The sequence below is a fragment of the Sorex fumeus genome, unplaced genomic scaffold (genome assembly GCF_029834395.1).
Source record: "Sorex fumeus unplaced genomic scaffold, SorFum_2.1 ptg000037l, whole genome shotgun sequence".
NCBI lineage: Eukaryota > Metazoa > Chordata > Mammalia > Eulipotyphla > Soricidae > Sorex > Sorex fumeus.
The window spans coordinates 75,349,299-75,366,999 of NW_026606094.1; the positions used below are offsets into that span (position 1 = coordinate 75,349,299).

At 42.9% G+C, this 17,701-nt stretch overlaps 1 protein-coding gene across 1 annotated transcript in view; it reads left to right on the forward strand.

Moving 5' to 3' along the window:
• Positions 1-15,831, forward strand: part of BBS9 (Bardet-Biedl syndrome 9) — a 567,629-nt gene extending 551,798 nt beyond the window's left edge. Inside the window, exons 21-22 of the mRNA XM_056118050.1 lie at positions 15,044-15,154; positions 15,361-15,831. Coding sequence (XP_055974025.1) covers positions 15,044-15,154; positions 15,361-15,386 — 137 coding nt within the window. The 3' untranslated portion in view covers positions 15,387-15,831. The remainder of the gene's footprint in view (positions 1-15,043; positions 15,155-15,360) is intronic.
• Positions 15,832-17,701: the final 1,870 nt, after the last annotated feature.

Sequence of the window (17,701 nt, forward strand, 5' to 3'; positions counted from 1 at the left end):
TGAAGGAAATATTAAGTCCAAGAATGGGATAGATTGAGAACTTTGATCTGAGGTCCAGTTTTAAAAAGGAAAGATCAGAGAAGGAATGATTTCAAGCATTTATATGCTTTTTTGTCAGCCTTCTACCCTTGTTGAGTCTGTACATGTGTTTTACCAGCAGGTCTTACCTACTATACTTCCTAACCTGGCTTACACTTCTCTAACTGCTCATGTGTGTTTATGTCTTAAATATTCCACCATCTATATCTTTAATCGATCACACCAAATATCTTATACCAAGGAATTATTATTCTTTTTCTATCATCTGTGTCTACTGCCCTCCTTTCCTTTTATCTGTTTTGCCAAAACATTTCTAAATACTCTGCTAAATTTGCTGCACAAGCACAACATATGATACTTGGCTTTCTGTAGTATTCAGCACAGTGGTAGGGCGTTTGCCTTGCACGCAGCCAACATGGCCGACCGGAGTTCGATTCCTCCGCCCCTCTCGGAGAGCCCGGCAAGCTACTGAGAGTATCTCGCCCCCACGGCAGAGCCTGGCAAGCCGCCCGTGATGTATTCGATACGCCAAACACAGTAACAACAAAATCTCCAATGGAGACATTACTGGGCCCGCTTGAGCAAATCGATGAACAACGGGAGGGCCTTTACCTTTACCTTTACCTTTTACTGTTCTAGAAAAAAAAATAAATGAGAAAAATCACCAGAAAAGAGAATTACCGGGAAAACTCCTTTATTTTCTGTTCATATATATGCTTATGCCGACCTCTAAATAAAGAAATGGAGAATGAAATATGATAAACAATAAAATTATTCCCAATGGTCAGATATAGCAAGAAGTTTTAAACTACTCATAGATTCTTTGGGAAACTCTTCATATTTAAGAGACTGAAATATTCTTTTCTAAGCACCCATTCCCACACTTCACATGAATTATAAACCTTTGAAATGAAATCTGAATGTTAACCTCAAAAAACACTTTATCCATCAAGTAAATCTTGATTAAAAGAAAAATGTCACTGGTGTATATTTTGAGGTTTCTGCTGTTTTTAATTCCAAGTGGCAATTCGGGCCATGTGGACACAGGATTCTTTGGCTGGCAATTCAGAGCAGGGTCTGTGGTCATTTGTGATTCTCAAAGTGTCTCCTTGTTTGAATCCTCATAAATATATGAAAAAGAAGAAGAAAAGATTCTCACCTCCATTAATGACTGGAACATTCTCATCCATAACCTAATTGATTGCAAAGGTCACCTTTGCAAGAAAATAAACCATCAAGTCCTGAAATATACCCAAGGAATATCTTTCCAACCATTTTCATTTTTCTGTATCATTGAAAGGAAGTCCTCACTAGAACAGCCAACCCTCAAGCAAATCTATTGAGATCATTCTGGAAAAAGAAGGGATCTTAAGTAAGCTCCAGTGGTTTTAGAAGCAACAGCACTAGAACCAGTTCTGGGACAATAAAGGACTCAACTGCATTCTCTTTGCTTCTGATTTGATAGGGACCAAAGAAGGTAGTTGAAAAACAGCTAATGTTCTTTGATTCGACTAAAATGGTACAAGTGCATCCTTGCCATGAAAGCTGACAGAAAGGAGAGGTGATGAAATATACTGAGTGTGCTGAGCCATGAGCTAACTGTACAGAATTTTATTTAGTCTTCAGGACAGTTCTCTCTCTCTCTGTCTCTGTCTCTGTCTCTCTCTCTGTCTCTGTCTCTCTCTCTCTCTCTCTCTCTCGCTATTTTATTGACCCACCATGAGATACAGTTACAAAGCTTTCATGTTTGAGATTCAGCCATACAATGACCGAACACTCATCCCTTCACCAGTGCAAACTTTCCACCACCAATGTCCCGATTATCCCGCCACCCCCACCCCATCCCAGTCCTCACCCTGCCTCTATGACAGACAATTTCTCAGATACTCTTTCTCTAAATTTGGGCATTATATTTTGCTCTAATTTTCCCACCACCATTCAAGCCTATCTTCCAGGGACAGATGCTAGATCATTTGTTTTCCATTGCTCATTTTACATATCATGAGAGGTCGTGCCGCCACATGCTTCTGAAATTCTAAGATTGTAAATAGTTGGGTTCCAGAGACATCTCTGTAGGGAGCTAATCATTTTGGGATTCAGTTGGGAGTTTCTGGGCCTGGGCTGTTGGTGCTCCACAATGGCATCTGGAGGCGGGTTGTGGGCATGACATCTGGCGTCAGGAGTGGACAGGGAGCCGCTGTTGCCTTGTGGCTTGAAAATTTAGTTCTGGAACCCTTGGGCCTTGCTTGTGGAAGCTCATGGTCACCGGGATTCCATTAGGAGTAGGCAGGGAGACTGCATTTGCTCTATCTGGGGTGACCCGGTGCTATCAGCTCCGTGTGGAGCCCAGAGAAATCTCCAGAGCTGGGGAGCCATCCAGGACTCGCTGCTTTTGTGTCTCTGGGTCCAGGCTATTGGTGCGGGAGGCGGGTTGTGGGCATGACATCTGGCATCAGGAGCGGAGGAGGGGTGGGCTGAGGAGGGACAGCCCAGCTCCGCTGCCTCCATGTGGCTTGGAAATTTAGTTCTAGAACTCCATACCTGGGCCTTGCTTGTGTAAGCTCATGATCTTTTCTCTTTTGACCGATAGAAAAACCTACCCCAAGTTTAGCAACTGGACGGACCAAGCCTGCTCCACTGCTACCAACTTCAGCCTCAGTTGGGCCTCCCTGTTGATGGCCTTCCCCATTAGTGGCCTCTCTACTCACCACCCACATAGATTTTGCATTAATAGAGGGAATGATAAACATCTGGAGACAATTTGAAAATATGAAGAATTTATGGAAAAAAATCTTTTAAAAATTTTCTTATGGAGCAGGAGAGATAATACAATAGGTAGGACCTTTGCCGTGCACATGGCCACCCCAGGTTCAATTCCAGACACCCTGATACTGCCAGGCGTGACCATGAACTCAGAGCCAGAAGATAACCCTGAGCGCCATAGGGCTGGAGCGATAGCACAGCGGGTAGGGCGTCTGCCTTGCACGCAGCCAACATGGCCGACCCGAGTTCGATTCCTCCGCCCCTCTCGGAGAGCCCGGCAAGCTACCGAGAGTATTCGATATGCCAGACACAGTAACAACAAAGTCTCCAATGGAGACGTTACTGGGCCCGCTCGAGCAAATCGACGATCAACGGGAGGGCCTTTACCTTTATCCCAAAACACAAACTAACAAAACTTCCCCTTGAGCGTCCAGTGGACCAAAAAGGCAATCAGAGAGGAAGTCTAAAAATTATTCGAAACAAACAAAAGTGAAGATATGTGTTATCAGAATAGACAGGACCAAACAAAAGTGGTGTTTAGGGGCAAGTTTTAGCAATGCAAGCATTCATTAGAAAGCAGGAAAGAGCCCAAGTGCATTTTTCAAATTTCCCTGTTTAAGCACAAAAATAATGGGAAAATTCTAGTAGATGGGCATCCTGTAATATAGTGGACCAATAGCCCTCAGAACTGACCGCTGAAAGGAAAATAGGTAGATATAATGGAAAGGTATGAGGTATTTGGGGTCTAAAAGGTCTGTCGTGAGAGTTAGCTCAAAGGGCTGGCTAGTATATATATTTTACATGCCAGAGGCCCATATTTGATTCCCAATATGATGAGATTCTCTGAGAGTTTCTTTGTGTTACCCCCAAAACAAAATGACGATGCCATGATATCTGAGTGGGACCCTAAAACTGAATTGACACAGGAAATCAGAAGTTACTTTGGATTTTCATCCTTTAGAATGTGTCAGAATTGCTTTACTGATTGTAAAAAAATGTTCTGTGTACATGCAAGAGTTAATTTAAGTGTGAGAGACTCTATGGGAATTCTCTACACATCTAAGTCTGTTCCACAGAGTGAGGTCTCTCAAAAAAAATTTATCATGATGCAAACAAAAAGAGCTTTCATAGCAGTATGGTATCCAGTATGCTTTTAAACTAATGGTTACTGGCAGTAATATAATAAGATGATCTTAGAGTGTCAAATGCCTCTAGAAGCCCTTAAAATTAGGATACCTTGGATCAGGCCAGGACTTGGCAAGCTAAGATCTGGCCTACCACCTGCTTTAATATTTTATTTGCACATAACCTATTCAATTGTCTGTTTGATGCTTTCACACTCCAGCAGCTAAACCAATTCCAGATAGCCTTTAGAGATTAAAAAAAAATGTTAACTATCTGACAGTACCGAGTTGAGGCTTTATGAGGTGGAAAGTAGTTCATGAAATAAGTTTGCTTCTGGATGACTAGTACAGAATTAGATATTAGAGTCACCTCACGTAGAATTCAATATTACAACTCAGAGTTTTGAGTTATGTGAAGGTGATCAGCAAGGCCATTGTGAAAGATGGCCCTCACCTCCCAGGGGGCCACATCTGAGGCTCTAAGTGCTGTCTTTGTGGCAGAGCTGAGGGCTGTGTCTTTGGTCCATGTGTGTGTCACCATGCATGAATCCTAACCCTTCACATCCCACCTCTAGCAATTTTCACCTTAGGCCACTCTGCTCCTTTTTGGGGGCGGGGGGTGAGGGGGGTTGCAGGGAGAAGCAAGATAATTTTTATTGAATAAAACTTCCATAGACTTGAGGGGAGAGAAAAACTAAATACATGTTCAAGAGAGAAAACATGGGATTTTTCTAGAATGGAAGAAAGCAAAGAGACAAAGCAACAAGAGAGATTTGTGTTCAAAGGAGAGCAGACTTGAAGAGTAAGTCTTATTCTGCTCTCTTCTTATTGTTGTTATTATCTACAACTTTGTCCCAAAAATAATCTTAGCAATGTATTTTTTTTCCTTGACGAGGAGGACTTTGCAACCAGTGGTCTGAGGGTCCAAGAATTATTGGAATCTGCTAATTCAACCCTGCAGTGTTGGGGGCCATAGGGCCATACCCCAGGGCCCTCCAGGGCTACCTCTGGCAACTCTAGGGACCATGAGGTGCTGTGATGGAGCCAGACATTAGCACTGTGCTCTGTGCCAGCCAGGCAGTTTTCTAGTGTGCCTCAATTTGTCCTCTATGAAGCAGGTGTGTGCAGTCTCTTTTCAGGTGGGGAAACAACTCATTTAAGTGAAATAATTTGTTCAGGTGGGTTGTTTGGCTTGCAAATGCCCAGGCCTAACTTTAAACCCCCTTCACTATACCTGCCTTTAGTGTGGGAGTTTGGCTTATGTTCTTTGAGGGCTCATTCAAGTTTTAGGGATTCTTTGAGCCATTTTCTAAATGCAGCCATTAGTTTAAATCAAAATATGTAAACTTGTAATCAAATAAATTGTATTCATAAAAAGGCCTGATATCTTCACTAATTATATATTACAATGACTTACTGTTATCTGTGTGCTTGAGGTTATTTCTGTCTGAAAATCCATATGGTAAAGATACTTTGTGTACCTTTCTGTTCTTCCAAGCTCCACATTTGGTGATGCCATCTTGGTTGCTTGAAATTGACCATTATGGTGTGTTTATATTATGGGAAAGGGAAATTTTTTAAATTAGTATTTTATTCCCCTCTTGCCCCTTGAAGTCTAGCTGGTTACACTTTTACCAGCATGCCACTGCAAGGTGGGAGAGGGGGGCTATTCCAGGCCCTGAAGTGAGGAAAGCTGTGAAGAACCTCCTATCTCGTGGCTGTTTGAGCTCCAGATTGTGAGGAGTTTGTAGCACTGTGATTTTCACCCCAGTTCTGCAACTCACAATCCAACTCGACCTTACTCTCAAGTCAGTGCTCTGCAGAATGTGGCCCAGAGACTACAGTCACCTATTGATGTGAATCTCTGTCTCTACTTAAGCTGAGAGAAATTCAGAAATGTGTAGCAGTTATCTGGGTGTTTTTACAACTGATGAAATCTACCATGAATAGGTAAGGGCTGGTATGTTCCTTTTATTTGTTCCTAGTTATTCATTTTATTCATTTGAGCAACATTTTATTAAGGTACTGTATGGGCCATTCGCAAAGCTGCTCCTTCTGAGAAGGGCTGCTATAGGGTGGGGCCGGGTAGTGGCTCAGAGTGCCTTGTGGTGAGAGCTTTGGCAAACAACATGATCTCTTGCTTTGCATTTAGTAAACTGAGACTTTCAGTCAGGGATGGAAAAAAAGTCAGATTTAAAAAAAAATTATTAAAGCACCATGACTTACAAAGTTTATTTATAGTTGGGTTTTAGACATACTAGGTTCCAACACCAATCCCACCCCCAGTGTCTTCTTCCCTCCATCACACATTCCCTCCCATCAAGCCCCCCAACATCCCACCACCTTGACAGGCACCTTTAAAAGTTTTGTTGTTGAAATTTGGACCTCTTGTTTTCAGTGTGGTTGACCCTGTGTTTTGGCGTTTAGCTATCCCACTCCTCTGTACCACTGACGAACTCAAAGCCCTTTGACCCCTGCTCCCTGGTGCTTCCCTTTCTTTGTTTCCTCACTAAATTAGCAGGATGGTGGGAAGTTCAGAGTCAGTTCTTAGTGTGCACACATCCCTGTGTCCCAGTGTTATGCCCCTGCATTGTCCCTGGGTACCTCTGGTCCTCACTCTCCCTGAAGAGCTGCCTGCCATACCGCCCATACATGCAATCCCAGTTCCTCGGGATCTTTGGCTATGAGAAATCAAGGTTATAAAGGAAGGTGTTTCCATGCTGTTTTTAATCTGTACTCATCACAGGTTTTCCCAGCAAGTGACACAAGATGCAACCTCCACCCCGGAAAATTTACCATGAGGAAAGTGAGGGCCAACATGAACAAATCCACAGTAGCTCACAGTGCAGTACTTTTCAAGCAATAGTAGGTCTGTCACTGTTACTGTCACTGTCCTCCCATTGTTCATCATTTGCTCAAGCGGGCACCAGTAACATCTTACAAGAAATTGTGAGACTTGTTGATACTGTTTTTGGCATATTGAATACGCCACCGGTAGCTTGCCAGGCTTTGCCGTGCAGGCGAGATACTCTCGGTAGCTTGCCGGCCTCTCCGAGAGGGGCGGAGGAATCAAACCCGGGTCGGCCCCGTGCAAGGCAGACGCCCTACCCGCTGTGCTATTGCTCCAGCCCAATAGTAGGTCTAGTTGCTGTAATGTTTGAAAAAGTAGGTCCACAGCACTTTTTCCTGAGCACATAGTCAGTTTGTGGTGCTGTGCTTTTCATCTCAGGACGTTCCTGTTCAAGCTAGCCTTGCCCTGTTGGCTCATGAGTGTCACACACAAGATCTGTGCTCAGATGATTTTGCTCCACTGTGTTTCTTCCTCCCTTTCCCCTTTGATGACAGACTCCAAGCCAAGGGAACTTTACCTGATGTCCCTACACCCAGGCCACTACCACAGCCAGCTTCAGAGCTTCTCTGTTTGGAGGTTTTACATTTTAATATTTTGTTTCTTTTATTTTTCTCATTCTTTAGTTTGTAACATATGAATCTCCCCCTTTCCACCAACCTTGGAAAAATCTTACCAGATATACACATTTGTGTTTGGCAGATTGTAATTTACTAATGTATTAGGGTGTGTGGGGGGCGGGGTGGGGGTGGGGGCGGACAGCTAGATTTGCTATCTACAAGCTCCCAACTGATATTTCTGGAGGGAAAATCCTCTCACTTAGTAAACCAGCAAGACTGAAAAGGCTTCTGACTTTCTAGGTTTCTATTGCTCATCAATTGTATTACACTTCTGTTTCCTCCTGTAAAGGCCTCTGGACACAGAAAGTAGCCTGTGATCCTAGAATTTTCAGCATTTCCATGCCACCACTATTTGGTCTTCTGGTCTAGGCCTCTACGTACACATCAACCGGATCACTGTGGGCATGATGTTATCACTGTGTAACAGGGCCCAGTGTTTTCTACAGATGGCACACAATGTGACCCAAAGCCCATCTGGAGGACCCGCTCATTAGAATGAGTTATCAGTGACCTTTTGCAGTGAAACAGCCTGGGATAAGGATTAAAGAAGTGATAGTCAATGAAATACTATGCAGCTGCTAGAAAAGATGAAGTCATGAAATTTGCATACAGGTGGATCAACATGGAAAGTCTCTGTTAAGTGAAATGAGTCAGAAAGAGAGGGACAGATATAGAAAGATTGCACTCATTTGTGGAATATAAAGTAACAGAATGGGAGACTAACACCCAAGAACAATAGAGATAAGTACCAGGAGGATTACTCCACAGCTCAGAAAGCAGCTTTGCATGCTGGGAGAAAAGGAAGCTCAGATAGAGAAGGGACCTTCAAGTAAAGGGTGTTAGGAGGGCCCGCTTGGGATGGGAGATGTGGGCTGAAAGTAGACTATAGACCAAACATGATGGCCACTTAATACCTCTACTGCAAACCACAACATCCAAAAGGAGAGAGAGAGCAAAAGGAAATGCCCTGCCACAGAGGTGGGGTGAGTTGGATGAGGATGGGATGGGGGTGGTGGGAGGGATGCTGGGACCATTGGTGGTAGAAAATAGGCACTGGTGGAGGGATGGGTACTCAACCATTGTATGACTGAACACAAGCATGAAAGTTTGTAAGTCTGTAACTGTACCTCATGGTTATAACAGTAGTCACTAATAAAAAATTAAAAATAAATAGGAGACATGTCAACAATATTCTCCACTTATATTGCAAATAATTAATTATTTTTTATAATATAATATATATAATATAATATGATAATAAATAATTATTATTATCCAGTAATAAATGGATCTCATTTCCGTAACCCTGAATATGCAGAGTCGAGAAGGATATGGAAGGAGAGGCTGATAAAACACCGAGGCAGACATAGGCTACCAAAACGCAGAAAAACAAAAATGATTGTCTGTACTTTTAATGCTCGTACCCTGGCATCTGCTGCATCCATTGAAGACCTTATGGTACAAGCACGAAAGATCAAGTACGACATCATTGGTCTGACCGAAACGAGAAGACATCAATTCCATCATGCTGTTTTCGACACTGGAGAAGAACTGTTTCTTGGAACATGTGATAAAAGAGGCGTCAGTGGTGTCGGTATCCTTGTCAACACAAACTTAGTCACGAGCATTGATTCATTTGAATGCCTAACAACCCGAATCGGACGATTACACTTGAATAAATGTGGCTCACTACCGGCAGTTTCTATCTTTGTTGTCTATGCACCAACATCCAGTTATGGTGAAAGAGAAACTGAGAAATTCTACATGGAGCTGGAGAAATTCTATAAAGAAGATCACACCTTCTACAAGATCATTGTCGGTGATTTTAATGCCAAGATAGGACCAAGAAGATCAGTCGATGAACTCCACATCGGAACCCATGGCCTGGAATAGAACGAACAGGGTGACAGACTGTCTGAGTTCATCATGTCAACCAAAACCTTCCATGGTAACTCACAATTCCAAAAGGCTGAATCTAAACGTTGGACATGGGAGTCTCCCGATGGACGGTTCCACAATGAAATAGACCACATCATATTCAATCGGCGGTTTTGCCTAACCGATGTTGCTGTTGTCCCAAAATTCCAAACGGGATCAGACCACCGTCTTCTTCGTGCAAAATTCTACCTCACAGAACGAGGAGAAAAGAATGCAAGGTTTAAGAAGAGGACTCCCAGAACAACCACCAATTGGGAGCTCTTTGGCTCTATTGAGGCAACATGGGAAGATGCTGTCATTGACAACATTGATGAGGAATACGATCGAATGATTCAGTACCTCCATGATTGTGCAAGGAATGCCAAGAGAGAGATAACCACAAAAAACCGTCTTTCTTCGAACACTCTTGAACTTATTCGCCAACGTGGCTTGGCACGTGCCTCAGGCAACCACAAGCAAACGTCCGAACTGGCAAAACAGTGCAGAGAAGCCATCAAGGATGACCTCAAAAACAGGAGAGCAGCAGTACTGGTAGATGCAGCAGAAGCTGAAAAAAACATTCGTAATGCCCGCCTGTCCTTCACCAACTACAAAACCAAGATGACTGCCCTCTGACATCATGATGGATCTATCACATCTTCCAGAAGGGCAATGGAGAAGATTATTCATGACTTCTACTCAGATCTCTTTAATAGCCACATCCACTTGCCCACATACCACATACCACATGATGGATATGTCGTTCCCAATGTTCTCCCTTCCGAAATCCAACATGCCATCTCGTCGGTAAAAAAACAAAGAGCACCTGGCCCAGACAAGATCAGACCTGAACACCTGAAGAACTTACCATCAGTACTCATCAATACATTGGCTCGACTCTTCACACGCTACCTGTCTGAATGCAAGGTTCCATCCCAATGGAAAACCAGCAAGACTGTACTACTATACAAGAAAGAGACATCCACGACATTGGCAACTATCGCCCAATCTGCCTATTGTCTGTCATCTACAAACTATTCACTCGAGTCATCCTGAATAGGATTAGCAGAACACTAGATGAAGGACAACCATATGAACAAGCTGGATTCCGAAAAGGATTCAGTACCATTGACCATATCCACACAGTAACCAAGCTCATTGAGGTATCTCGGGAGTTCAAGATGCCACTCTGTCTAACGTTCATTGATTTAAAGAAGGCCTTTGATTCTGTTGAGACAGAAGCGGTCATAGAAGCCCTAGCCAATCAGGGCATACAAACTCAATACATAAGGATCCTTCGTGAGCTCTATTGTGGATTCACTACCAAGATCTCACCATTCTACAAAGAAGTAATCATCCATATCAAGAGAGGGGTTCGGCAGGGTGATACCATTTCACCAAAACTCTTCAGTGCCACCCTCGAGAACATCATGCGACGGCTGGAATGGGAAAACATGGGAGTGAAGACAGATGGTCGGCAACTACACCACCTCCGCTTTGCTGATGACATCGTTCTAATAACACCAAACATCAACCAAGCGGCACAAATGCTGAACGACTTTGACCGTGAATGTGGAAAGGTCAGACTACAGCTGAATCTTGCGAAGACAATGTTTATGAGAAACAGCCTTGTTCCTGACACTCCATTCGCTCTCAACGGAACCACCATCTCCGAATGCAACAGTTATATATACCTAGGTCGAGAAATCAACATGATGAATGACCTGGCACCTGAGTTGCGCAGGAGGAAGAGAGCGGCTTGGAATGCCTTCAAGAGCATTGAAGAAATAACTAAAAGGACAAAGAACCTCCAGCTACGAGCACATCTCTTTGATTCCACTATTCTTCCTGCATTAACATATGCCTCAGAGACCTGGACCCTACGAAAACAGGATGAGAACACTATTCGGGTCTCTCAAAGAGGAATCGAAAGAACTATGCTTGGAATATCACGATTCACTCAAATGAGAGATAGAATCCGGAGTTCTGATCTTCGTCAACGCTCAAGAATCAGGGACGCTGTCTCATTTGCCAAGACATCAAATATCAGATGGGCTGGACACGTAATGAGGTTTACAGACAACCGCTGGACTAGAGCCATTACTGATTGGATTCCACGAGACATCAAAAGATCACGTGGACGCCCACCTATAAGATGGTCAGACTTCTTCGTCAAGACCCTAAATGATCGGTTTGAGGCTCTACATGTTCCTAAAACGAACAGATACCATTGGGCTACGGTAGCACGCAACCGGGATGAATGGAGACATTACTGGCACCCGCTCGAATAAATCGATGAATAACGGGGATTAAGTGATTAAGTGATTAAGTGAAGTGAAGTAATAGCTCCATGCTTAGTTCAAAATAAATAAATAAAGAAGTGCTAGTGATTTATTTGGCAAATTTGGGGGGGGGGGGTTAGTGTTAGTGAAGGAGGGAGGGAAGAGACAAGGAAATAGGTGAGTTTAGCCTCCGTTCAGGGTGCCAGATATCTCCCCCTGTTTGCACTTCCAACAGGTGCTGGAAGTGGCAGAAACTCTGGTTGGCCAGTCTGGCTTCACCAAGTACCCAGTTAAAGAGGACAGTATTCCCAGGGCAAATGACTAGCCAGGCCTGCTGTGGGATTGAGACATGTCCCCCTTTATCTGTACTCAGGACAGGATAAAGGCATTTGTGGCAAGAAGAGAGAAGATGACTAAGTAGTTGATAATCTGTAACAAATGACTCCTGGACCTGTGAGATTTATAAGTAGAAAATACTTTTGAAATCTTCCTCTTTCAGTCTAAGGCCAATGTTGAGTCAAATGGCATCAGAGCTTCCACTAATGAAGCAGTGGTAAGCCCACCTCCCGAGGCACTTGGGAGATACTGCTAACTGATCATTATACTCTTCTATGTTCTGGAAGTTTCCATGGATGGGTGGGAAGGTGGCTTCATGAGTACCACATTCCTGCCTTGTCCTGTCCCCTACTTCTCTTGCCTCAGGGATGGAAGAATGGTGTGGTTTGATTTGTGGGTCTGGGACGAGACACAAAGACATCCTTTGGCTTTCTCTTGGTACCCTTTCTTTCTGCTTTTCCCTGTCATTTATCTAACAGAGGTGCATCCCCACCTCACATGCCCCCATCCATTTTTTCTAGTGGACAGATTTTTTCAGAAGAAAGGGATGCAGTTTTCAGAAGCCCCAGCATCTGGAGCCTGCTCTGGGCCCCATAATTCTCTAAGCAGTGCTCCCAGGAGCCACAGTGGGTCATCAGGTATAATGAAGCCCACGGACCCCCTCATAGCCATGGTGTCTCTCTGCCTAATGCTGCATGGGAACCAGAGTGGAGCTCTCATGTGAACCTGGGCTCAGGAGTGTGAGGTTGGGTTGAGTTGTGTCTTCCTCCTTTCAGTGGTGACCTTGTGGTGGTTACTGAGTCTTCTGTGATGTCACTGTTCTTACCTGTGAATTCACTTGTAATACCCTCCATTTTATGCTATTGCTGGTAGAAATTAAGTGAGATAGTATATGCAGAGTTTCTAGCTCATAGAAAACTATAATGAAAATCATCATTTGTGCCATCTACAAACTTTGGAAAGAGTTTAAAATTAAGCCCATGCCAATTCAATCAGTTGATCAGTGGCTGAATGAATAGCGGTATTCCTACATAAAAAAAATCCAGACCCATTGTAGCTGGCGCTTCTGCTTGAGGCTCTGCTGTAATCAGGGTGCTGCTGGTCAAGGCGGGGGACTTGTCTCAAAGGTCCAGCGAGGTTGAATCTACTTTCTAATCACGCCTGGTCCTTGGGAGGCAGCTTTATGAAGCCTGATGGGTTAAGGCCTCCATTCCTAGCTGGATGATTGCTGAAGGTCATACTCTGTTCCAGGCCACACAAACATCTCCAGTGGTCTCTTCCTTCATCCAGCTTACAGGTTAAAGAGGCAATAGAGTCAGCTAGTAAGAGGAGGCTATAATTATATGTCATGTTATCGCAGAAGTGAGTGTGTCACTGCTTCTGCCAGATTCTCTTGATTAGAAGAAAGGCATTGGTTGAGCCTCAGGTGGCAGAGGTTAGTGGGGCTGTCTCAAGACCACGACTGCATTCACAGTCAGGCCTGTCAGACATGAAAGACTCGTTACCACCCTCATTTGCATAAAATCTTACCTGCTCGCACTGCAGCCAACAGAGAAAACATAATAAATATCAGGATGCGGCTTTCCAATGCAATCGCACAGTCACTTTCTTGAATGGAGATATCAGTTTGCTACAAATGGAAGCAGTTTTGAAAAACAGGCCCCATTAACAGGTGTTTTAAATTTGCTTAATAAAAATTGATTTGGCGGTAAAAAGAAAAAAAATTTTAAAAATAAATAAAATTAAGCCCATGAACGGGAAAGATAGTACAGTGGGAAGGATGCTTGCCATGCTTGTAGCCAACCTATGTTTGATCCCTGCCACCACATATGGTCTACTGAGCACTGAGACAGGAGTAAGCCCTGAGCACAGCTCTACGTGCCCCAGAAACCAAAACACAAGCACGGAAGGAAGGAAGGAAGGAAGGAAGGAAGGAAGGAAGGAAGGAAGGAAGGAAGGAAGGAAGGAAGGAAGGAAGGGAGGGAGGGAGGGAGGGAAGAAAGAAAGAAGGAGAAGACCAGTTCTTCTGAATGGGAACCTTCCCAGTTTTTAGTTGTGGCCGCGCAAGTTCTGATTCATTGATGGCTAATTCTAACACTTCCTATTTCGGGGAAATCCCCGAGGCTGCCTCTAATTCTAATTTTATGAGTATGGAAATAGTTTTACTTGAGTCTCCTTCACCATCAATTTATTTTCTGGAATTGATGCAGAGGGCGAATGGAAGGTGTGTTTTCCTTCAGCTCTGGAGTCATGCCACTTCCATCTCATTTGAATGATGTGGTTTACAGATCAGTGCTGCTGATGCCCTCTCTTTTGTCAGTAACCCCTTCACACATAAGTATTGAGTCTTTGGATTCTGTGTGAAAAGCCTCAGAAAAAGGTGGGGAGGGGAATTTACAACCATTAACAAATAGACCGGCTGGGAAAAAAAAAATATGTACAATATAGGCCATGTTAGTAACTTTCTAGGAAATTGTAGCAGATGAGTTGCATCAAGTTGCAGATTTTTGTATCCAACTCATGATTTTACTGATAAAATCAAGTCACTAGTGGTCAGCATTTTATCTAGTAGTAGGTGTTCATCCTAAAGGACTTTAGAATTGAGTTGCAATTGAAAACTCTCACAATGCAGTTCATAGCTTCACTGTTGAATGCTGAAGTATATGCATTGGGATTCAGGGACAGAATTGAATTGCAGAGAACCGCCATCATAGTCACCATCTCAGAGTACCAGCAAGCCTTCACCTTTGCTCAACAGGGACCCTGTGCTCTGCATTTTCTTTACTTTCTGGTGCTCTGGCTTTAAAGAGGATTCCTGTGAGTGTCATAATAGTCATAATAGTATGACTTGCTAGAGAGTTTAGAGAGGATAAAGTTAAGAACTATATTCCCTTTGCCGCTCTTGCTAAGCAATCATGTCTTTGTGGAATAATTCATTCCCAGGATTTTCACCCAAGAAAGACACTTGAGATGAGTCTCTATGGTTTACTCATGAAGATTGTCATCACATCATTCCTTACTTTGTGGTTAGTGTATGCCTAAGTGGTGGTTATCTTGTGGAGTGGCGAATTTTCCTACAGGCTTCTGAAAATATTGACTTTATTTCTCAACTAGGTGGCTGCACTACGATCCCAGAATCAGAGCTAGAGGAAAGAGCAATAGAACAAGATGCCCCCGAACTGTTTACCAACCACAAACACCTCATGGCAGACCCATCCACACCTGGTAAGAGGCTGGGTGGCCTTCACAGATGACAGATGACTTGTGAGCAACAGTGACCCCTCTGGGCTGCCTTTGTCATACCAGAGACCATTTGCAGAGCAGCCCCTTCCCTCTTCCCCTCAGCGTGTGTGCTTCTGAATGTGATCATTTATGCATTCTTTTCGCAATTCAGAACTTCTATGTCTCTCTTGTTCTTTTTCTCTTTCCAGAAGTCTCACCCCTCCAAGGAGAATAAAGTTTAAACAGAGTTGTCTGATCAAAAGCAAGAGGGCTTCCCAGTGCTGATCCTGTGTAAACCTCATGCCAAATGCAAAGAGAGTCCTGTTTATCCAGCTCACCCACCTGGAGAAGACACATTACAGAGAGGAGGATCTGGACTTTTAATTTTGTGAAGAGGACTTATAACACCAGGAAAAGCAATTTCAACTTGTCCTCCAGGAAAGGAAATTACTGCTTTCTTGGTCATCTGTCTGATTGCAGCTACAATTTCAGGATATAGTGAAATGACATCATTTTGGGACAGACTTTATCATTGAAAGTCCTAGACCCAAAATTATTTGATACCCCATTTTCCCGCACAAAATTCTTATAGAGTAAATGCATCCAGTTTAATAAAGCATCTCATTGTCAAACAAAAAAAATCTTGAATTTGATTTGGTTACCTAGGTGATTTCTCTATATTATTTCTTGAACTAAAAATTTTCCTACTTCTTAAGACTCAAATGTGTCTTAATAAATTTTAAAATATATAATATATAGGTATGTATATATATATATAGTTCCATACATGCATATGGATTTTTAGAACTTTTACATGATTTACTCCATTAGGCAGAAAGTGGAAGTACGAAAGTTTTCTAGTGTTGTATGAAATGTTTAAATAAATATTTAAGTAAATTAGTACTCCAGGACCCTCTTTTCACTGCCCCAGTGAGTGATAACTAGCTCCCCGTGACGTATTCGATATGCCAGACACAGTAACAACAAAGTCTCCAATGGAGACGTTACTGGGCCTGCTCGAGCAAATGAAAGTACTCACACTATATTACAATAAGAAGGTTAACTTTTGAAACTTTTGAAATAAGATATTTTTCTAGTTTTGAGTTAAAATTACAGCTGCAAGACTGGCAAGCCTGTGCAAGATTTGGAAATATCTCTTATACTAAATTTAGTACAAATGGGTAAATGATTCGTGGTTTCTCTACGTGAGAGAAATGTCAGACTGCAGAGGAGGAGCTATTATTCACGTGCTATTTTCTTAGAAGATGTAGCAGAAGATCAATAATTTTCATGGTCAGGCATGAAAGTATACTTTGAGCCAAAGCAAACCACTGGGTTAATTTCAGCCAGCCTGTATGTAGCAACCAGTAAAAATTGCCATAGCACACACTGGTACTTTAGTTGCAAAAACACAATACTTCTGATCATCTGATCACTTCAGCTCTGTTTAAGAAAGATCACATGCAATGTGTATTTATTCCTTACAAGTGAATTTCTGTATTCCTTTCTTCTTGTTGTTATTTGATTCCTATGGTTGTTCTAATACTATCCTTGGACTCATCTTTGCTCACCTTTATGTTATTGCATGTTTGTATATATTCTTCTGTCTTTCTTTGCGATTCCTTTTCTCTCATGGTTCCATATTAATTTACCTTAACCCGTCTCCATCTGTTGCTCCCCTTCTTTTCTAATTCTTTCATTTCACCATTTGATTCTTTCTCTGATTTTCCATGGTCTAAAATTAAAGCTAGCAATATTTCTTTGACTTCCAGTGTAGTTAGATGATAGATGATAGATAGATAGATAGATAGATAATAGATAGATAGATAGATAGATAGATAGATAGATAGATAGATAATTATCTGCTCATGTTCTTTTCCTCTTTATGGGACTGACTTGGTAGTGATAATGATCTTCTTATAGCTTTAAAATATCATTTAATGTAAACTTATACTAACTTTAGTGATTGAATATTATATAAACTTTGTTCTCAATGTGGCACTTTAAACTTGGTTCCTGGGTTCTTTTTTGAATAGAAGCCTCTTCAGTTGTAAGTGGTGAAGCATTAATTGCAAGTGGTGGACTCATCAAGCAGGGCTCCCTTTTCATGTTTTGTGCCTGTGGCCTCTGTGATCTGATTGCTTCTCCATGGTGTTCCGTGTCCTGCTCGGGCTGCTGTGTCTGTGCTACCATGTGCTTCACTGTGTCCCCCATACTCAGACCCTGGCTTAGAGAAGTCATTCCCTGTCTCCTCCTCTGCTCGCATATCTCAGAGTTTTACATGAGCATCTCCAAGTTCCTCATTCCCGGGAAATGACCCAAATCACAGACATGACCCAGATTTTAGACTCCTGCACCCTTCTGTGTTTGTGCTCCTCTCAGAAATGTGCCTGGAACTCGCTTTACCCACTGCCACACCAGCTCTTCACGGCCAGACACGGTCCCAGCCCATGTGAACTCAGTTAGGTGCTGGCTGGTTGCACTGGAAACTGGGGCCAGAGAGTTCCCCAGCGCCCCAGGTCCTCAGTACCCCAGTCCTTTAAATCCTCT